Source organism: Andrena cerasifolii, chromosome 1 (genome assembly GCF_050908995.1).
Source record: "Andrena cerasifolii isolate SP2316 chromosome 1, iyAndCera1_principal, whole genome shotgun sequence".
Taxonomy (NCBI): Eukaryota; Metazoa; Arthropoda; class Insecta; order Hymenoptera; family Andrenidae; genus Andrena; species Andrena cerasifolii.
Genome location: NC_135118.1, coordinates 26,069,615 through 26,091,463, shown reverse-complemented (window position 1 = coordinate 26,091,463; position 21,849 = coordinate 26,069,615). Strand labels below are relative to the sequence as shown.

General features: G+C 37.6%; 5 protein-coding genes and 2 long non-coding RNA genes across 15 annotated transcripts; 2 read left to right on the top strand and 5 right to left on the bottom strand.

Annotated features, from left to right (window-relative positions):
* Positions 1 to 702: 702 nt before the first annotated feature.
* On the bottom strand, positions 703 to 2,326 carry Ppl (glycine cleavage system H protein, mitochondrial). Its single transcript, XM_076820050.1, has 3 exons — positions 1,993 to 2,326; positions 1,549 to 1,692; positions 703 to 1,463 (listed from the first exon to the last, which is right to left on the bottom strand). The coding sequence occupies exons 1-3, from the start codon at positions 2,135 to 2,137 to the stop codon at positions 1,234 to 1,236; spliced, it is 519 nt and encodes a 172-aa protein (XP_076676165.1). The 5' UTR covers positions 2,138 to 2,326; the 3' UTR covers positions 703 to 1,233.
* Positions 2,327 to 2,637: 311 nt separating this feature from the next.
* Csul (protein arginine N-methyltransferase 5) lies at positions 2,638 to 6,774 on the bottom strand. Its single transcript, XM_076819834.1, has 12 exons — positions 6,644 to 6,774; positions 6,350 to 6,470; positions 6,157 to 6,272; positions 5,873 to 6,096; positions 5,626 to 5,805; positions 5,334 to 5,543; positions 5,036 to 5,244; positions 4,836 to 4,958; positions 4,585 to 4,760; positions 4,311 to 4,514; positions 4,056 to 4,237; positions 2,638 to 3,990 (listed from the first exon to the last, which is right to left on the bottom strand). Exons 2-12 carry the CDS (start codon positions 6,436 to 6,438, stop codon positions 3,838 to 3,840), a joined length of 1,866 nt encoding a protein of 621 aa, XP_076675949.1. The 5' UTR covers positions 6,439 to 6,470; positions 6,644 to 6,774; the 3' UTR covers positions 2,638 to 3,837.
* An 817-nt stretch (positions 6,775 to 7,591) lies between these two features.
* Pep (Protein on ecdysone puffs) lies at positions 7,592 to 14,056 on the top strand. Of its 5 annotated transcripts, none has more exons than XM_076819629.1 (10): positions 7,592 to 7,745; positions 8,313 to 8,647; positions 9,157 to 9,303; positions 10,205 to 10,434; positions 11,006 to 11,309; positions 11,392 to 11,553; positions 11,617 to 11,857; positions 11,927 to 12,124; positions 12,201 to 12,388; positions 12,479 to 14,056. In XM_076819629.1, the coding sequence occupies exons 2-10, from the start codon at positions 8,318 to 8,320 to the stop codon at positions 12,962 to 12,964; spliced, it is 2,286 nt and encodes a 761-aa protein (XP_076675744.1). In that variant the 5' UTR covers positions 7,592 to 7,745; positions 8,313 to 8,317; the 3' UTR covers positions 12,965 to 14,056. The 5 variants fall into 5 exon arrangements, with proteins under 5 accessions (XP_076675744.1, XP_076675735.1, XP_076675727.1 ...); XM_076819620.1 differs by lacking the exon at positions 7,592 to 7,745 and adding an exon at positions 8,121 to 8,187 and having other exon boundaries at positions 9,160 to 9,303; positions 11,392 to 11,550; XM_076819612.1 differs by lacking the exon at positions 7,592 to 7,745 and adding an exon at positions 8,121 to 8,187 and having other exon boundaries at positions 9,160 to 9,303.
* A 210-nt stretch (positions 14,057 to 14,266) lies between these two features.
* LOC143372973 (selenoprotein F) lies at positions 14,267 to 15,307 on the bottom strand. The gene is made up of 4 exons (XM_076819690.1): positions 15,116 to 15,307; positions 14,817 to 14,935; positions 14,608 to 14,729; positions 14,267 to 14,542 (listed from the first exon to the last, which is right to left on the bottom strand). The coding sequence occupies exons 1-4, from the start codon at positions 15,158 to 15,160 to the stop codon at positions 14,361 to 14,363; spliced, it is 468 nt and encodes a 155-aa protein (XP_076675805.1). The 5' UTR covers positions 15,161 to 15,307; the 3' UTR covers positions 14,267 to 14,360.
* Positions 15,308 to 15,741: 434 nt separating this feature from the next.
* LOC143372949 (uncharacterized) lies at positions 15,742 to 20,960 on the top strand. Of its 5 annotated transcripts, none has more exons than XM_076819658.1 (8): positions 15,742 to 15,964; positions 17,372 to 17,708; positions 18,067 to 18,248; positions 19,931 to 20,041; positions 20,116 to 20,212; positions 20,338 to 20,385; positions 20,453 to 20,660; positions 20,732 to 20,960. In XM_076819658.1, exons 2-8 carry the CDS (start codon positions 17,374 to 17,376, stop codon positions 20,813 to 20,815), a joined length of 1,065 nt encoding a protein of 354 aa, XP_076675773.1. In that variant the 5' UTR covers positions 15,742 to 15,964; positions 17,372 to 17,373; the 3' UTR covers positions 20,816 to 20,960. The 5 variants fall into 5 exon arrangements, with proteins under 5 accessions (XP_076675773.1, XP_076675766.1, XP_076675758.1 ...); XM_076819651.1 differs by lacking the exon at positions 15,742 to 15,964 and adding an exon at positions 16,791 to 17,255; XM_076819643.1 differs by lacking the exon at positions 15,742 to 15,964 and having other exon boundaries at positions 16,794 to 17,708; positions 20,732 to 20,959.
* LOC143372988 (uncharacterized) lies at positions 18,787 to 19,279 on the bottom strand. The gene is made up of 2 exons (XR_013086402.1): positions 19,120 to 19,279; positions 18,787 to 19,089 (listed from the first exon to the last, which is right to left on the bottom strand). It is a non-coding gene; the product is annotated as an uncharacterized LOC143372988 (long non-coding RNA).
* LOC143372982 (uncharacterized) lies at positions 20,519 to 21,678 on the bottom strand. Its single transcript, XR_013086401.1, has 3 exons — positions 21,501 to 21,678; positions 21,003 to 21,043; positions 20,519 to 20,595 (listed from the first exon to the last, which is right to left on the bottom strand). It is a non-coding gene; the product is annotated as an uncharacterized LOC143372982 (long non-coding RNA).
* Positions 21,679 to 21,849: the final 171 nt, after the last annotated feature.

Here is a 21,849-nt window from a genome sequence, read left to right as displayed (position 1 = left end):
GTAATATCTTATTTATTGTAATCTCATCTATTCTCAAGGCTTTTTGTAGAACGTGTCGGTCTGATAATTTCGGAACAACTTATAAGAATCGAAACCACAATTATCTAGAACAAAAATGAAAAAAAAAAAGAACGAAAATTGTCTCTTCTAAATATATCCCTAAATCGATTTATCTTTGTATGTGTCCATCCTATTTAATCGTCCGTTCGATTCTGTTACAATATGTTTATTGATAATTGTAACTAGCAAGTACGATAATACTGATGTTACGAGCATTGTGTTAAATATGTACAGTTACCAATTGTAATTGGCAAATCATCTAATTTAATATCGATGTGATTTTTTGATCCAATAAATAATTGGAGTTAACATTGAAAGAAGAACTATTATGCGTTGTTAACACTGCCATTAGGAGTTGGCAATTGTAAATTATGTAGAAAAAAAATGATTGATTGTAAATATATCTTTATTAATAACTAATAACTGTTCCTTTTTAGGATCGACAGTGCTATTTTTTATATATTATACTGATTGAACTCCTAAACAATAATATTTCCCTTGTCGCACTCCTGTCTTTGGTATTATTGTAAAGTATCCGCAACGTCTACGAGACGTGCCGTACGATAGACGTCGAAAACCGAGGGTAAAGGATGGTACTATGTAAATTATTAAGCGGGCAATTTTCAGAGAATTTACAAATAGTATTTCAAAACATTCAATCGTTTCTTTATGTACACAAGTTATTATAATTTAAATGCGTTTATGTACAACACAAAGTTTATTATAATTTGTAACACTGATGTCATTCGTGCTACCGAATAACATGTATATTAAAACATTTGTTTGCTTTGTACAAATATAATAACAAGATAAGAAAATGCACAGTGGTTAATAAAGACATCAGCTAACTACTGCACTCGGCTTCATATTCTTGATTCACAATCTTTACGTATTATGCCTTGTGCCTTACTTCGAGCACGTTACCTAATCTTATATACAAAATCGTGCCACGTATTCTTTCCAACGCCAAATCTTTCTTTTGTACTTGTTTTACACGAGGCACTACTTAATTAAACGACCAATCGCGAGACTAATCTCGTGTTCGCTTCATCATTGTCGATACGTAGTTTAAAATAAATAAGGACTGCGATGCCTGTTTTGCAAACTATTGTTAAAGTGAAAATTAAACTACGACTGAACAGTAACTTTGCAACATTAAAAATTACAAGACATTTAGTGAGGGTCGGACTTTAAATACAGATTATACGCTTTCTCGTCCATTAGATTCTTTACTTCATCCAGATTGGTTAATTCTACTTTAAACAACCATCCTTTTTCGTAACAGGACGTATTAACTAAACTGGGTGTTTGTTCGACAGCGTCATTCTTTTCCACCACCTTCCCACTGACAGGACTAAACAACTCCGAAGCAGCCTTCACCGATTCTAACGCCCCGCATTCAGCTGTAAAGATTAATTTTTGGTCAAACGGAGAGTGTTAAACCTAAATTTCGGTTAATCGTTTAAAGGCGTAGACAAACATTCTGACCTTCCTTTTCTATTACAGATCCAACGTTCGGAAGCTGGGCATAAACGACATCACCCAGTGCTTCCTGCGCGTAACTCGATATTCCAACTATACCCACTTTACCGTCGACAGTTATCCATTCGTGTTTCTCTGTGTACAACCTTTCTAGAAATCAAAATCATGTGTTTTATGAATCGTGTAAGTTGCACAAATACCTCAGATCGATGTAATATAGAAGAAAGAGGGGATGCAAGTAGACGCTTACAATTATTATGCATGCGAAAGCAAATGAAATTGTTAGTAGAAAATTCGAAGAATTTTGTATTGTTATTAGAAGAGGTCCCTAAGCGCTGATTGCGTTGCATCGATAAATGAATACGAATAAGTAAATACGTAAATAGTTGATTATAAATTCTTATTGGTTAGAACGATAATTAAACTTTTGAAAGTAGCTTTTAAACTCACCGGCTCTGAGGCACGGGCTCATAGCGATAGAACGGGAAACACTCAGCGACACTTTCGAAATCGGAAGGGCGAGTAGATTTTCCCTCGGACTGCACGAGATCGTTCTCGCGGTACATTTCACCATTTGTGCAACTAACTTTGCCATTTTCAGCTCTATCGAACCGGCACCGACGCGATCCCGATATTTAACCTTTATCGTGCTCGTGTCGTCTGCAACCTATCGTCCTTGATCAAGTTCGTAAGTTTTCCGTGGTGCTGCTGAACGGGCGAAAAGGCGCGATTCGAATGAATGATTGAAAGATTTCTCTATGGAGCAACATATGTTCCTCGTATTATCGGCCACTCTTATCTCGTAGACTGTATTTCATCATCGTGTAATTCGAACCAACGCGGAACAAATACACTGCCGCATGCATTAACTCTTTAATAAAAAAAACTACCCGTCCAAGAGATATCCCCGCAGTTCAACAAGCACGTTATCCGGTGCAACTACGTGTTATAATAATTTATAAGAGAAACGAATGCGGAGAAACATAAATAATAGAATGCTGGTAATTACGTAATTATCTTGAGGTAAACAACGAATCTGTAATTGATGTAACGTAGTTGAGAAAGGGTTAACAAGAAGGTATTTTAGATTTCGGATGTGGTATAGAAAAAAGTGTTTTATTTGAAGAATTGAGGTAAACTTACGCACAGAACGTAGGAGAAACGAATATACATAAATGTGGTACAAGTTTTCCTTAAATTGGAAAAAACTTAATGCATATATTTCGACTTAAAGGAAATGCTCGTGGCGTAGCGTTCGGAAAACATTTAATATTATTGAAATGCCGAGTACAATCACGTGAGGTTAATAGGTCAACAGAAACACGCTTCGGAGATAACTCATAATTTATGTTATCGAAGTTGTACAATATCTATGACCTCCGAGTTCAATGTGAATAATTCACGAGTAAAAACTGAAAATTCTGTTCTGAGAAGAGCGTTTATTGAGTCGCCTCCGTCTCGTGTTCTTCCCAACCAGATTGGTATGCGTGCGGTATTCGATATTAAGTTTCGCTGCCTTTTTAAATACACTGTAATCGTTTACAACATACTTCTTAGATTACACCTATCTGTACGCACGTAAGCTTTAAACGAACGAATATTTCGACATCTCCATATCAATGTAGGAAGAGTTTTATAAAGAATTCGTTGAATATTCACGTTAGGAGGGATCGCGTTATCTGTTTCACAGGGGGACCTTCAGGTTTGGCAATTTCAGAAAATTTGGATACTTAGTGTACTTGAAGGTCTTCGCTCGGACATTAATTTCTCAAAGCAATAAGACGCGCTTTTCAGCCAAATTGACTTTGAACTTCACCTAAACACGCGTGCCCTTCAAGCGCCTGCGATGCACTCGTATTTAGGTGAAGTTCAAAGTCAATTTTCTCGAAAACGAAGCCATTACCGCAATTTCGTCACTTTTGATTTTAGTCTTATTTTTGCCTGTATAATCACCCCCTAGAGTGTTGACCATAGGCAGAGGAACATCCTGTGTATAAGGGTCCTCAGAATTTTTCAAAGTCGATTTTCTCGAATTTGGCTGAAACGCGTGCCTTACTGCTTTGAGAATTATTGTCCGATTGAAGACCTTCAAGTACACTAAGTATCCAAATTTTCTGAAATTGCCAAACCTGAAGGTTCCCTTGTCAGTACTAGATGCAGTGCCGTTCTTATAAAATACCAGCACGTCGAATTCTTGTGTATAAGGAACCTTTGACAAAGTTTCTGCCAGTACTGTTACAATGATACTGTAGTATCAGATTCTTGTCGAGATAAGTGAATCACAGAAGTCTTAAGTTATAAACCGATAGTATAAGAACGGCCATTAGGATTGTGAATAGGTATTGGAATAGGCTTGCTAAGGCACCACTCGTACCAGACTTTCTTAGAGCTACATTGACGCCAAAAATGAACAACTATTTGATCCCCTGCTTTTACCTGCACTGGTTCCTGCCGTAATAAGTCGTGTTAGATTCCATACACTTCCGAAAAATAGTTAGATAAACGTGCCTTACCTTAATTGGGAAAAAAATTGGGAACCAGCTAAACATTCCGGGGCTATGCGTACTGGGCTCTATGCTCAGTGTCACATTTTTGTACAAAATTGTATTAAAATATCCGGAGAAACCATGTAACACGCAATTTTCTTGTACATCGAATGTTTTTATCTCGTATCTTGAATTATCAATGGTACTTTCTGAAACGATGAAATAATATCGGAAATCTACATTTCACCGAATCAAGCGCGCAAATCAGATCTGCTTGCTAACCTCTGTTCGGATGTTTGAACGTAAACAGTGGCTGTGGTTTTGCTATGTCGTATTTGTTTTGTAGATGAACCACATACGATGTTTCAAAATGAGCCATGAAATATTTGCCTTTGTCTCTGCACTGCCTTACTTCGTTATACAGTTTCGAAGATTGTACAGGTGCAATGTACGATGTATACGATGACGGTATGCTTATGCCATCGTCTAAGACGATTGAATAGCCGATAAGATGTAATTAACAATGGTAGAAATATGAAATGCAGTGAAAATGTACCTTTCAAAAATTTCTGAACCCCATCCAAACACTCGGGAGAGAGCTCATTGTCGCCGAAAGAACCGAGTAACTCGGATATCAGGATATCAGCTTTCTCGGGAGCATTCCACTCTCTCATATCACAGGATACTACTGTCACCTTGCCTTCCCACATGTCTCTTTCCAGAGCCTGTAAGCTGTATGCGTAACAAATTATAAAACTATGCACATAAATGAAGAAAACAGACAATTTGCGGCAACTGAATTCTTACGTTAATACTGCATTCGGATTCTTTTCTACGGCGTACACTTTGATTTGCGCATTTGCCATTTCTGCTGCGTTTAAGGATGCGTGAACAAGTGGTCCTCTTCCTGCACCGACCACCATTATTACTCTGCAATTACAGGAGGATCGTTTATTGCTTTCCTCACTTTTGTAATTATATAATAATTAACTAGCGTCGCGCGTTACATTTTCGTATCTTTATCTTCTGTCTTGGATGTGATTCCAACGATCGCTTCGTAGATGGCTGTTTGATACTGAGTGTACTTAATAGGATCCCTTTCAAATACTTCGTACGTCTGAGATTCAAGATTGTCCATAAGTGGTTGCAAAGGCCATTGTAAGTAGTCTTCGTAGCCACGAGCGTATTGGTCGACCGGGTCATTTTCTTGACACCCCTGTGTAGAGTCAATAAGATCGATTAAAGGATCATTTAAAATGATTCTTTGGCAAGCGGAAATGTAAAACGATAAACTTGAAAGTTTACCTTCCACAGATATTCCAGATAATTATGATAATAAGTAATATTTTGATACCGATTCGCTCCTGTAAGTATAAATTGTACTTTCAAGGCGGAAAATTTCTTTATTAGTGACTTGTGCGCTTTGCTTAACACGGGATATCCTTTCTTGTTCGTAATAAACAATGTGGTCGGTAGAATCAGGCATTTCACTGGTTCCCCTAGCCATCTATCAATCTTGTAATCGAATTCATTTGTTAAATACGATTCCCTCATATTTTAAACAGCGTACATTAAAGACGCCAGTATTTTACAGTACCTCTTCTTCTTCGGGAAGATCGTGGCTTACAATTAACGCGACGCATAACGTCCTATCATAATCGCATATTATTCTAAAGGCATTCCACCATTCCCAAGGACTCTCTACTGAATTACACTCTTGTTCTCTGTAAGAATAAGCTTGTTTAACTGGGTTTTCCATAGGTATTTGTATCCAAACCTACAATGAAATTAAGAAAGCTACAAGTTATAAGTACAACGTAAAAGGATTTTGTCGATGAATATACCTGTAAAGTACACAAGCTCGTTACTTTCTTACAGATAATTCTAGCGAGATTGGCATTGTGCTCTATCCCTCGCATCAACCTAAAAGTCACTCCTACAAGGCCCAAGTGACTCGCTAACGCTAATTCTTGGAGTAAAGCTTTCTCGCTGTTTCTTTTTATAATAGGATTCTTCGAATCCACTTTAATGTGTGGCGATAGTTTACCGATAATCAAGTTGTTCCAATCTATAAAACCAAGTATGATTACTCTCCTAGAAAAGCATACATATTCGTTGAATCGCTTACCGGAAGTGCATAATACTAAGTCTGGTCTGGTAAACGGACCGGAACGAGCTTCTGAGGCGCAGACGAATTCCCTCTTGAATAATGGGTGAACGAGTGGAACGCATATGAATTCATATCTGCGAACGTGTTAAATAATAATGCTGCTATCGAGTAAATATATAGTACAGTCTGTTGTACACCCCTTGTAACTTACTTTGATGAATTTGCTGTTAAAAGGCAATCACTTAAGTCCGGCACTGCACAAAAATCAAGACCGCATGAAACAGGCCTCTGCTTTGTCATGGTGATTCACCATTAAATACAGAAATTGGATCCTAAAAGTGTCGCACAGATAAAGCAATAATTAAAAAAGCCGTTGTTCTTTTCACGAACGCCGGTCGTCACCGGTGGCGGTTTCAAAGAAAACAGTGTAATATTTGGTTTCGCCAAATTGTATCTTAACTATGCTTAGGCGAGGACATCTTAACAAGTTTATTTAGTAATTTACCAATAAACCTCGTCCACCTCTGGTATTTAATTGTGGGAAATTAAAACAGAAACTGCGAGGGTTCAGGTGCTGATCATGAACTGCACGTGTAACGCTTAAACAGGGTCGCAAGGAAATCCTATACAGTGTAAGTTATTCAGCGGTGGGGGAACGCCACGCATGCGCGCGATAGCGCCGCGACGTCGAACCAATCAACGCCTCGGGAAATGATGGGAAACGAAACGACGTCAGCGCCAAGCCAAACCAACTAGTGATTTTCTAGGGAGTGATCGGTATAACCGCAGCCATTTTGGAGCGAAACCGGAAATAACATATAGCGAATTCGGTATCTCGCACTGACTCTGAGCTGGCGCCAGAAAGTAACTTGAATTGGTTGATTCTTACAGAGCTATCTTCGTCTCTATCAGAAACAACCAATCTAACTCATTATCTGGCACCCGCACAGGGTCAGTGCGAGATACCGAATTCGCTAATAATCTAAATGTTTATCTATCTCTATCTATCAGTATTTCTCTCTCTCTTTCTGTCAGTATTTCTGTCTCTTTCTATCAGTATTTCTGTCTCTTTCTTTTTTACAGATTCTTTTTTTGTCTACTTCCGCTTTTGCTCCAAATCGCGGCAACCAATCAGCGACGATACACGTTGTTCCGATCACTGCATAGAGGATCACTAAAGCCAACTAGCCAAGTCACTTGAGGCCGCAGTTAACCAGCGTCGACAACCGATTCCCTTGTCTAGTTGATTTAGCTTGACGGTGGCGCCGTTTCGTATCCCACCTTGGCGTTGATTGGTTCGACGTCGCGGTGCCATCGCGCGAAACGTTCCCCCACCGCTAAATAACTTACGCCGTACGGGATTTCCATGACATATCGAAGTATTTTCCTTAGGGTGATATTTTCATTGATGAATTTTGTCCAGATGAGAGAAATTAATACGGGGGTATGAGATTGACCAATCAAAGCGCGGAGTTGCATCCAGCGTCGACCATTTTGCACGCAGCTTTCATCGTTCTAGTTCGTGATAGACGCTTGGTGACTCCATTTCCTTGAGCATTCCGTTTTCCCTCATTTTCTTGTGTCGCGATCAGGTTGCTGCTTTCCCGGTAAGTAATTTCTCACTTTTATGTTTCAATAAGGAGAATTTCCGCACCGGGCGTCGCGGTACGTCATTTAGATTATTCGCACGTTAAATGAGAGAAATTTTCCGCTGTAATAGACGTAGCTGAAATTTAACAGTTAGTCACATTGTACGGCGTCGTTTGGTATGTAATCAATCGAAGATATCGCGATTAGTTATCTTCTGTTCTATATTACACCCGCTCTTTCATTTACGCAAAGCACAGTGCCTATAGCCGCGTAATGTTTTATTTCTAAAGAGAAGTCGAGGCGGAATAAACCATTGAAAATTATCTAGCTTCTCGTAGCGAAAAGAGACGTCTTTCCATACTCCATTTTTAAATTAAAAATGTGCAATATGAAGACTTTACGAGATCATGCGATCTGATAATACATCGTTTAGTAAACACTTGTTACTTGAGTTATCATGTATGGAAACTAGAGTTATACGAATTTATTATTAATAAAAATTATATATTCGAACTACAATAGTGAATAATAGTATTATGTAGAAATAAAGTAGCGTCTTATAATATTGTGACTTACTTCTTTAGATACGATGTCTTTCAACCGAGGAATAAAACGAGATTCCTTTGGGAATCGAAACTTCAATAATCGAGGTGGAGGCGGCGGAGGAGGTGGCAGCGGCGGAGGAAGAGTCGGTAACATGGGTGGAGGAGGAGGTGGTATGGGCGGTAACATGGGTGGCGGAATGGGAGGAGGCAGTGGTGGAATGAACCCCTGGGAAGGAGGGATGATGCCTGGCAGAGGAATTTTGCCAACCCCAAATAATAATCTGTCCTTGGCGTCGCCGCAAGCACAGCTAGCAATAGCCAGCAACCTTATTACGAATTTACTGCGTAATCAACAACAAGAAGCACAGCCGCAGGTAAAACAATTTCAGTAATTATTTAGAAGTTTTCCATCCTCACCGATTTCAATGATTTTTAGATACGATGTCGGGGACACGATTCTGAACAACTTTTTCCTATACATGTTACCGCCGCTCGACCTTCGTTTCCGAGATATTCGCGAACAACTGCTGCTACTACACAATATCACATCAGTTAAACTCACATCAGTTCGCTATCATGCTTTACGCGCCTCCCGTACTAATCTAGCCCCAACCAATACTAATATCTGGGACGAGTTGGAAAGTGGGATGCGTTACGTCGGAATAAATCAAGAGAAGTTTTTCGCAAATATCTTGAAAATGAAGGTCGTGCGGCGGTAACATGTATAGGAAAAAGTTGTTCTAAATCTTGATCTTGATAACATATCCAAAAATCATTGAAATCGGTGAGGATGGAAAACTTCTAAATAATTACCACAATTTCTTCTGGAAGCTTTCTTCTGCCCCGCTTACGACATTATACGAATGTACTTGTGTATTTAAAGCAGGTACCGTCGCTCCTCAGCCTTGGGAATAATTTTTCTGGACCTGGACCGAATTTTCAAAACCAGCAGAACTTTTCTTCCGGGCGTTTTAACGATCGTCCCGTAAGGCACCCTATGAAGAACCAGCGACCTCAACCGTACAACAAGGTATGAATATATGTAAATTTTCAGCGGATATACGAAGATCGGTTTAGAGGAAAATTGTAAAAGGGCAATCTTTAGTCCACACTTCTTTTTACATCAACAACACTAATCCTTAATCAGAAAATTTGAAATTCTCCTTCTTATGTTCATTGATCGATCCATCACCGAGGCTTTCAATCAATGGATGAAGTACTATGTGGCTACTCTTTGAAGTTACTAAGATATAAGCAGTTCTTATTGCTGGACTAGTTTTGCCACGCGTGATTTTCGCTGAGGCATTAATTACCATCGCAATGTCATTTCATTAAAAAGCACGGTAATAAGACGTGTATTGATTTCAGAATGCGATTTCTATTAGTGGTTTGTTAACTGGTTTTGCGTAGTCAATTTCAGCAAAGGCACCGGAGGTGTTCTCCCTCCGGCTTGGTTCATGTATATTCTGCCCGAGTCTTCTATTCGTCATTGCAGCTAAAATTGATGGAAGAAAAGCTACTGAAAAGTATTGATTGCAGGTTGCACTTTTCACCGATTTAACATCTTCTTCTTGTTGATTATTTTTCATTGACGTTTATTGAACTACGTTCGAAGGAAAAAATGTGTTTTACATCGATCGTATGTTGCGATCCAGCACGATCGTTGCCTATAGAAAGTTAGACGATGCGATGATTGGTTGCATCTTCGACTATCTGCTACTGTTTTCCTTTTCCCTTCCACTGTAACGTGGAGACACTGACCTTTGGTGTTGATTGAAACACTGAATACGTCCTGCTTCCGAATCGAGTAGAAATATTTTCTCCCTCAAAGATCCCAGTGGTTGCTTAACCAAAAAGATTCGATTCGAGAAGAATCGCAATTATATCAGATACTTCTTATGACGGTTTGGTCATTTGACCTACATGACTAGATGGGCAATCGCGCCCGTGATGGCCCTGCTGGGCGACGTGGTCCATCTGCACAACAATCTCGTGCACCCCAGTCTGGCAGTCAGCGTATGAATGGAAACCAAAATCAACATCGCAACGATAAATCTTCTAAACCAATTCCTGCCTCTAAACAAAATCAGGCTGCCAAAAAGGAACAGCAGGACGTTAAGACCTCTGATAATGAAAAAGCAGAAGCACCTGTTGTAAAAAGGTAAGCTCCTGGTGATTGTGAATAGTTTCTTCAAACTTCAGTAAGTCTCATTCTGTCACCTATCTTTGTATGTACGGTGTCTCTTACGTATATATGGTATAATCGCTACAAAATCAGCATCGTGCCCTTTCTCTTATCCGAGTTTTAAAGAAGTATACATACAGATATATATACATATGTCTATATAGTATGTTATATATTCAGCCCTCGCATTGTTGACGAAACTCAACTCACATTTCAAATTTAAGTTAGACTAGCTACAGTTCCATAACACTAGCATTTTATAATTATATAAAATATGCTCCGTCTGCTCTTCTTTCGATACACATTATTCATAACAGGTAATTCAAATACTTCTGCCCTTGATAGAAGTGTGAATTATCTTCGCTTGACTTAATATTGTGCCCAATTTTTTTTCTAGTTATCGACATTGAAAATTTTGCGTACATGTGTCTTCACTAAACACATTAAACAAAAGTAATGTTTAAACCATCTTTATAAAAGAAGAATGTTATGAAATTAACCCGAGTCTTTAATTGCGATAAAAATTATGCGTTTGTTTCTATATTAGCGAAGAGATCGAAGAGTCCGAGGACAAGAAGCACGATTGGAAGGATGTGAAGAAGGAAGCCGAGGATGCTCAGGCCGTTGAAACCGAGGAAGCAGAGAAACCTCAGGAGGATGCGGAACAAAAGTCTGATGACAAGTCTGTAACGGAGGATGCGTCGAAGGAGGCGAACACATCCGCCACCGAGAAGGACGCCAAGATGACTGGCAAGAAATCAGAAGCCAGACACGCTGAAAGTCGTTACGCAGAGGTTCCAATGAGCCACATGTTTTGTCATATTTGTAACAAGCATATGTGGGATGGATACGTGTGTATTTATTTTCTAATCTTTTCTATACACAACAGATTTTACAGCGGGACGTAAAAGGTTGTTTTTTCTCTTCTTTTAGTCTTTCGAAAATCATTTACGAGGACGCGCGCATCAGCTGATGATGGAGAAATTAGACGAATCGTACAAATTGAAAGTGGATCTGATGAGGCACGAGTTAAGAGTAGCCGAAGAACAGCGTGAACTTAGTTTAACCAATTCTAAACGTCGCGGGAAAAAGGTGGTGCATATAACTGTTAAAAATAGTAATGAACGTAGTGTATTTACCTTTGTGTGTCGCTACTAGGTTTCCGTGGATCTCAATGTCAGAGAATATTGTACGATGTGCGATCTGAACTTCTACGGGACTCTATCGACGCACAGAAAGAGCGAGAAGCATCAACAATTGAAAACGTTCTTGCATCCGAGATGTTTCCCTTGCGTGAAAGAATTCCCGTCGCGTATCGAGTATGACGAGCATTGCTTAACACCCGCGCACATGAAGAATGCCGTACAATGCGAGGAACAGCGGAAAAATAAAAAGAAAGGTATGTAGTATAAAGTAATTTAAGCAAAGTGCTTAGATATATAACGTTCTGTTATCATCTTGTTCGTAGAAAAACTTGCAAAAGGAGAAGCTGAAATACGGACTGCCGAAGATGAAGAGAAAGACGTTGGCCCTGATACTAAGAACGAAAAGGAAGAGGAGGTTGCTGGGGAACAAGAATACATTACAGATATTACTGAAAATTTGAGTGAGAAGAAGTTCAAGATCCCATCTTATAAATATTGCCGGCAGAATCAAATTTCTATCGGTAAGCAAAGCTTGCAGTGACACGATCGAAGCATTGTTTCTATCAGAATATAATTCATTGATCCGCGTTGTTGCAGGGAAATCCTTGGTGAAAGAAGTGCAAGGGTTCTACTGCGAAAAGTGTAGAAGATTCATGCTTTTAGCTGACGACATGAATGCTCATTTACGTAGCATCACGCACTACCGGAATTTCGTGCAGGAAGTAAAATCTCTAACTTCGAATACCGAACAAAATGCTGAGCAAAAATCAACGGAAAACCCTGAGGTACGAATGATTGCTCGCAAAATTTCTGTCGCGATGTATCTACTTTTAAACAAGGAACACGTAAAACAATTTCTCTTCTATTACTTGCAGACTAACGAGAACGCCGCCGATAATGATAAAGAGTACGAGAGTAATTGGAAACGTCGCAAAGTCACTCATTCCGAGAATGAAGATAACGAGGAGCCGAAGGAAGCGGAAGAAAACAGTGAGAACCCGAACGCTCAGAAGAAAGCTGACGGGGATGAGAAGTACGATCCACTCGAGGCCGACGCGGAATCCGAGGAGGAAGAGAATCATGAAACTGAGAACACTAGTGAACAAGCCTCGCAGAATACTTCCAATACCCAGGAGAAGAAGACACCCGTTGACAAAGTGTGGGCCGATATTGACAATGACAATGACGCGGAGATAGGTAATTTAATAGACGACGGAGACGAGAAAGAGCACACTGACCATGAGAAACCCGCGCCGAAGGTGGATCAACCTAGAGATCAGAGTCCGCAAGTAAAGCCGACCCGTGGTCGAGGTTTCGCGCGCGGCCGTGGCAGCCCCAGAGCACGAAGGGCGCGACGATAAAGTGATCTCTATTCCAAAGAGTAAGCTTGGATATATCCAATAGTTAATTAATATCCATTTAGTACCACACCCATCTTCGATAACATCGGTTTGCCAGATTTCTGCAGATTAATGATAGTCGAATAATTTGAGTTGTTTCCCTTTTTTTTATTATCGAACCTCTCCAGACGAAATGTATAAAAATGAATTCGTCGAAAGTAGAAGGTGATCGCGTCAGTCATCAGGGGTCTTTATCGTCTATGAATAGTAATGTATCAGTACCATTCGTATGCCATTCATATACGTAGCTAAAGCTGCGTAAACTGATTGTCTGTTTATCCAAGCTTATTCGACGTAAAGTTTTTTAATTACTTATTAATTGTAATGAACTGTAGTGCATACAGATTCTTAATCGAGATATATAGATTCGAAACGAAGGGAAGGAAAGATACAGCTGTACTCTCGTGTATTAATACTGATTATATTGTAACTATACTATATCAAGAAGTACTATCGATATTAGAGTACTCGAAATATGTCAATGGTTTTTTTTTTAAGTAATAACCATAATGTGAGACTCGTAAAGTTTATTCCTATTAGGCATGTATAACTGAGAAATCTAAAGATATCTTGTAATTGAAAAAGATATTAATATACATATTTTATCCGGTTTATGCCTACTTATGAAATACCTATAATCAAACCTTTGTGATGGCGAGCACAGGACACCGTAACAATTTCATTTCCTCCTCCCCCCCTCCCCCTTTATAAAGAATACGATAGAATTTTACCGTAGGACAATGTATCTTTTACGTGATAATCAATGGCGTTGTAAAAATATTGATACGGAAAGTATGCGTTATTCGACAATTGCCTTATAAAGTATCGAAGTTTTTAATTGCATAAGGTAATATGCACTTTGTCTTTATACTTTATTCGTATCTTTAGAAAGTAATTTAATTCGCAAGGATCAAATTTGCGTCCAATTCAAGTGTTGGCTCTACCAGCCATGTGATGCGTCTCAACAATGTCGCTGCGATCTTCGTTATTACTTTATATTCAGATTTTCTGTATAAAAAAAAAATCATGCAAGACAATGACTGTTTATTGAACGAGGAATTACGTAATAAAAAATGGCATTGTATTTTTCAAATCATTTAAAAATCTTTTCATTTCAACATTGGATTCTTCTGTATTCTGTAGAATGTGTATAAAATAAATAATGTAAAAAAATGTTTAGGATGTTTCTTTGTATCGCACCTTCCTGTACGATCGCATTTTAAATGGTTTTGTCGTTGCTAATGCGAATGAGTGGACCAGCAATAGAGGAATAAAAGTTATACAGAGAACATAATTATTTCCACTTAAAGTACATAACAGGATAAAATGCAAATATATATAATTGTCGCTATTACAGTTAATCCGTAGAAAGGTGAGTTGCTAGAAACTCATCTACAGAATCGGTATCCCATTTATGTATGTCTAGAATGTCTTCAACTTTATTATCTTCGTCCAATAATTTAATTATTGGATCTAGACCCCTCACATACTTAATCTGCAAGTTTTTGTATTTACTTGGTCTGTCGCTTTTTATGAAAGCTGAAAGCAATAAGAATTTATGTACACATAGGATCCAGGCCGTGTTCGTCAATAATTTGTCGTACCTTGAATTTGTGGATATGCACCGAATTTGCATGTGCAGACTTCGAGAACAGCGCGTGGATAACGTTTTAAACCAGATGTATCGTAATCATCGTCGTTCAAACAACACTGTTTGCAGTTGTCCCTGCAATAATTAATGAATCATTAATTTGCCTTTTCCCTGAACAGAGTTGGCGTCACATTACATTCGTGTATTAGGGTATTCACTTACCATATTTCTGTCAAGCCACGTTTATTAAATTCTTCGCATGTAGAGCAGAGTAAATTGGCTTTGTTAAAACCTAAGCTTTTACAATCGTCGGCCGAAAAGTCGGCTCTCACGATACTCACCTGAAAGACAGTGATCAGTTTTACATGTCACTTCATTGAAAACAAAAGTGAGGCAAATGCATATAACCATATTGTTTTCCATGCCGAACTTATACAGTAAACAAAGAAGGAATTTCATTTATTCCGACACGTACTCAACAAGACTTAATAGGTTAAGTACATAAAAACGTCACTGCTTACCACGAAGATGAATAAAAGTAGATGTCCTAATGCTAAGAAACCCATTATACTATTTTATATGTATGAAATACATCGGATTAATTATTTTAATATTTGTTCTAAAAGCAGAAATAAATTATAAACCCAGGGTAGATGTACAATCAAGTACGGTCGCGCCACTATGTACATATATCTAATGCAAACGTTCGTCCCATGGATCTAATTGGAAAATACTGTGAGAGCGCCATCTACTACAGTAAGCTCTGTAATCGGGTCAATCGCGTTACAGGACTGGTATCACACAAGTATTGAAACAGTGCAATAATGTTTTTGTCATTAAATAGTCTGTTAAATTTTACAAAATCAATCATCAAACAGTCGAAATTCCCAATACTGCCAATTACATGTGACAGCTAACCCGATTAGACTGCTTTAATTTTTGCCACCAGATTGCGTAGCAGAAATAAGAAAATGCCAATAGCCAATTCGGTAGCCGAGTAGTAAAGTTAGTACCCCATAAATGGACAGAAAGGGTGAACTAAAATAGGCATTGAATTTAGATTTGAATTTGAATTTATTGAAAGGCAAATCATGAACAATTTTAATTTTGGCGGTATAATGGTAATATCAGATAGGCTGCGCTATGTTGCCGAAAATCGTGATAGGTCAGGATTGTACTTGTTTACCACCAATTGCGTGTGTGGCGTAGGTCTCGGACTGTCTCGAACACTCCGAGCTAAACCGTCGCAGCGCACAGGTGTAACACGACACGGAATTCAAAGTGATTGTACCACGTGTTGTACCTAGAAGCAGTGATAGAAGTTTACGAAGAATTCCAACATTTTCTAAACACCAAGAAGAGATAGATACGTAATTATGAACAATTATAAGTTCAAATTATCTCCTTCGCGGAAATCGGTATATATAAGACATGTCTTGCATGCTGTAGACGAACGAGTTTTGTTGCGCGGACATTTCTGTCGTGTAAGACTAATAAAAGAATAAAACGCAGGAGATAGCGTTTAAAATGTTATGTTCCTCCGATAAAGTATAACGTTGCGTCGTCCAGCATCATTCACGAATGCTTCTCGGCATCGCAGTTATCCAAAGCCTGTGTTGTTCAAGCCACGACGCAGTTCTCGGAAAGACTTTATTTCTAATACCCTCAATGCCTAAGTTGACGACCGCTAAATGACCGTTTGGGAACTCGCTCCACTGTCTCGGGCCTAAGGTTGTCTCGTAAATTCTATCCTGTCTTGTTGAAAATTATACCAATAGATTGAAGTTTTCCCAATGGAAATAACCCGAAACACGACATACATCGCACTAGTTTTAATAGTAGCCAATTTGAATATATATTATCTTGAATAACGATCGGGGTAAGACGTACCAATTAAGATATTGTTAAAACTATCCCCATTTGCCGTATTTTAGCTTCTTATTGATACTATTTCCAAAAAAATGGAACGAAAATCATAGAAATTGAAATTTTCATGATTGGATGATACTAAATATATCTCGCGACTCATTACCGGTCGTCCGATCATGTAAACGAAATATTTTGGGTCGTGTCTGTTGTGTCCGAGACCTGTTCCTTTATAATGTATTTCTAACGGCTCGAACACGCGCTAGAAAATTATTTGACGTCGGATAAACCACCGGTTAGAGATACAAATAAAGATGAACATCTTTTTTCGACGTTGAACATCAAACGCTTGACGAATAATTCGACGATTAAATTCTCAACGAATAAATCCCTGGTGGAGGGGGGAAACACCTACAGGAGTGTGGTAATGCTGCGTGAACCGACGCCAGCGTCAAGCCAGCCAAGTGGTGCAAACGCGAAGTGAATCACGGCCAACCAGCGTCGCCGGGAAATATGTTGTCGACGCTGATTGGCCGTGGTGTCGGTTTTTCTCCCGCCGTGACGTCTCGCGCACACATTATCACCATTCCCCCTCCGCGAAACATCCGGCTCTGCAAGATGTTGCCAGGTACCCTGGGTGCAATTGGCTGCACTTTGCTGCATTTGGGAAAGTGAGCGCGTGTGCGAGGCGTTTCCTTCTTAAAGTTTACAAGTAATACTCATACGTTTAATTCTTATGCTTTTATTTACTAGTTATTCCGTAAATTGCTCGTCATTTTTCTGCGTGATAACGAGGTAATTTTTTTTACATCAATTCGGTATAAAGTACAAACCTATTCAAATTTTGCGTTTGGCTAAACAAGTAAGAAATTCTTTGATACGTAATATAATCTATCTCTGCTACGTTGTAGGAATGAAACGGCATACATCGAGGAATTCGTATGATGATGAAAAACCTAAGTCCTCGCATAATGAAGATAGTGACGCGGTTCTACGTGCAAGAACGGAAGAAGAGAGGCGACTACGTAGACGCGAATGGATGATCGAACAAGAAAAAATGGACAATCATAATAGACTGAAAAGAAAAATGATTATGGAGTATGAGATGCGACGCGCTCGTAATATGGGTTTAGCATTTCCCAAAGGAAGATGCGACAGACCTCGTAGGAGTAGAAGTGAATCTCCACCTAGTCGATATAGAAGAACTTCTGCGCATCATAGACCTGAAGATACTGTACTTTCTAAAACGTAAGTATAAACTGTCTTTAATTATTAACTGTTGAAGGAGACACAGTGTCCCATTCTGGAGGATTTCATAGACAAAGAACAATTTTAACATTTCATCGTCGGGTCGTGGAATTTCCTGTCTTATCTACGGACAGATATATTTAAATTAAATATGTTTTTGGCTATATCCAGAAAAGTACACTGATGAAGTGTTAACTTGAACTTGTAAAAAATATCGAATTTAGTTGATATAATTTTTCAATGCAGTTGTATACTATAAAACAATATGCTTCAAGAAGTAATAAATGTTAAATTGTAGTAAGTCTCAAGTATAAATCTATTAAATCATATATACAAATAATATTATTCTGCGCTTTAGGTTTGAAACATTGAGTGGTACAATGCCCTTATTTAGAGGATCTGAAGGCACAAAAATTAGTTCAACAGAACTTCGCAAAATCAAAGTAGATATTCGTAGAAACATTCCTCGAAGAGTATCTACCAATGAACTCAAGCGGGACATACCCAACAAGGAAGATGTGGTGCTTAAAAGAAGAGCGGGTAACGTGTTGCTTTTTTACCTTCTTGAGAATTTTCAGTCATTCAGCGAACGAGTACCATAAAGGGAAATAAGCTCAGCGCGGAAGATGAATCTGAGGTTTTATAAAAATCACGATCAACAAATTGAAGTTTGAGAACATTGTATGCTTTCTAATGTAAAAATGTCTCTTCTCTGTGAGATATTACTCTCCACTTTTTAGAATCCATTTAGTTTCTGTTTGAATGTATTATCGACGTCTAGATAAATATTTCTACATTTTCACTTTACCAAGTGCTACATTTGAAGAATGGAATCCCCGTCACTGATTTCTACAGTCATGAAGATTCTGGACTTTACAGTCATACTGCGTCCCCTGTAATGTTCAAGAATTTTCTCACTTTATTCATAAAATTAATAACGTGCTTTTGATTCACCCAGGATATAGTAAATTTGGAATACAACGTTGGATCGCTGTATTGATCACATAATGTGCAATATGTAAGCACAATTTTTTTTACTTTGACTATTTTAAGATTGCTATGCTTAACGTATCTCCTGCTTGTTGCTGTATGTACAATATTTTTTCTTCTTACGAGCTTGCACAAAGAATTATGCTTCAGCTATTTTAACTGCTATAATGAATATAATATATTTTAGTACAAATTAATTTTTCCCCCGAAAACGTAGTTCAAACATGTTTTGTGCATTCTCCTTGTGACCTGGTTTTGGGGATGTGTGCATGTCCAAATAAGTGTTTTTTTTAAATGCTTTATATACTAAGAGCAGACCAACTGGAAGATTTTCGCGTCTTGGAAGATGTTTTAAATCTTAACATTCTACAACTGAAGACACATTAAACAACTGGTAAAACATTAAATATTAGGCTCCAACATTGGAGGAAACGAAGTCAGAAATTAAACCTTAGAATTTTTCAAAATTTTTGCATAGTGTGGTATTTCTTATTCTTATTCAGCTTACATTTTATTGCATTAAATAAATAACTAGAATTGGAAAATAGGTACTTTCTTTTTAAAGTATGAGTACTCGTATACTTAATTTAGTTGGTTTGAAAAGTATGCTTTCCAAGGCATTGTATATATATAGAGTGAATATCACGAAAGCTTGATATTGCGATTCAATGAAGTGGAAGATTACTTAATCGTCCTGGGAAATATGAACCATCCCGGAAGATTTTATTGGGGAATCATGAGTCCTCTACACACAAATTAAACTACTTTATTTGAATTATATTGAAAGGCGTATCGATATGTTTACATTTTTGTAATGAATTCGTAATAGACAATGAGTAACATTCCAAGAATTTAGCTACATTCTTTTGAAAAATTATTTATTGCGATTTGTATACGCTATGTGAAAAAGAAAAGAAAATATTACATTATAAATTAAAAATTATCAGTTGCTATAGAATATTTAGAGTCAGAGTTTTATTTTTGAGGAAGAAAAATAAATTTATACATACATTTAATATATAAACTCATATAAATTAACAATTTATTTAACCAATTTTAAATTGACAATACGAAATGACTGTGCTCACAACTGTTCAGAGCGAGTCTGTTTATCTGAGTAGCGACGTTAATATCTTCAAGATCTGTCACAGCTCCTAGTACGGCTTAAATGCTTTTCCGATTTTTACATACGATTACTTTTCTATTATTAAATTTACTAAACTTAACCGTAGGAGAGGGATCCAAGCCGATATTTGATAGAGAAGAAATAAAGAGAGCAATAGGTGAAACAGAAGAAGTTGAGGAACATCGTACTGTCGTAACTGTGAATTTGGAAAATTCAGGTATGTTTATTATTTCAAATTGCTAAGATTTATTACAACTTCTGTTTCGCAAATATGGACACTTTAATTTGTAGAAAACAAGTTGAAAACGTTGAAAAGGCATTCGGCGTCCTTGAGTCCTACAAGAACCCAAAATCACAGTCCTAGGCGCGCGTGGTCCCGTCACCCCAGGTTTGTGCCTAGATTTTACACAGAGTATTGCAATATAAACATAAGTTAAACATAAATGTGTTAATGTATAATCTAAAATTGTTTAGGAAATTAAATTTTTTGCTAATTTGTTTACCCTCTTTCAGGTATGTCGATTCTAAGCATCAATATAAACAAAGTTACAGAAGTGATAGGTAAAAGTAATTATTACACTTTCATGTATCCGTGTACATTACATTTCTTCCAATTGTATTTTACCAGACTATTACATTATTTACATAGGGAGAAAGATTATAGTAGAGAGCGGAAAGATGGTGTGAGATCTTACCGAGAACATCGAGAGCGGCCCAGAGGTCATTCTCGGAACAGGAGGGAAACAGACAGATCCAGAAAAAGAGATAGGCCTAGAGAACAATGGTTTCCGTCAGAGCGTTATATTGGACCAATTCCTGTTCCTATTTATTATGGAGTATGTACTTTATTTACATAAAAATGCGATAATTTAGCGATGATATAAAACTCATTCATTTCTTTGCTCAGAATTTTCAACAGAAACCATTAATGGATGGACCGTGGGTCCGAATTCGAGGACCGCTTGGACGTAATATAATCCATTTCGGCTAGTCATACTTGAAATTAAAATGTTCTTGTCAACGATTATGTTTTTTTTACTTTCATGTAACAAGAGTCCGACGTCTAACACTTTTAAAGATTTCTTTATAAGCCTTCTCATAGTATAATCATCTTATGTACATGGATTAAAAAATAAATGCTTGTGACACATATAAGTAACTGAAATATACTTGCTTACCTATTGTATAACAGTATAATAGAAATCCTTATTTTGATGTTCTATAATGAATAAAAAAAAATTAATTAAAAAAAACCGATTGCGGATATGTTTTAAAATAATAATTAAGAAAAAACTAAAATGATAAAAACAAGTCCGTACTGTAAGGAAGTTAGAGTCAGAATTGATCTTCAAACATGGTAATTTAATAGTTACAATTTGAAAAGGGAGGTGTATTAGAAAAAATATGTATTTTCATTGCAGTGTATTTTCACTGCACCACTGTAAAGAAGTGGTGGGTATATAAAATACGCATTGTATAATATACGTATATACCTATACATATATTAGGATAGATGTCCCATTATTGTGCCCTGTCCCTATTACCGTGCCTTTATGCTTAAAAAAGTCGCATACATAAATGAGGAAATAAATGTACTGTACTTTATAATGTTTTGTATAGTCTATACATTTTATCAAAATTATAACATCTTGTGCATACTTTGTCTATATACATACCAGCACTCTTTACAGCTATGTAAATTAAACTTTTCCTCTTATCCCGCTTCTTTTCTTTTCTATTTCTGTTTTTTCGTTTCCGTTCCCTTTTCCCCTATCCTATCCTAAATGGTTATATAACTATACTATTTTGGCTTTATGTCCTTCTATCTGCCTCTAATACTTTAGCAGATGAAATAAATGTGTTTTATGACTTTGGTTATGTTAAAGTTACGTTATTTATATAATTTACATGTAATTTACACGAAACGTAAATAACTTGTTTTTCTAGGGATTTACCCACCACTGCAATGTAAATTGTCGTAAAGTTCGCGTATTGAGCGTACGGTCTGAAGTGCGCTACTGCTTT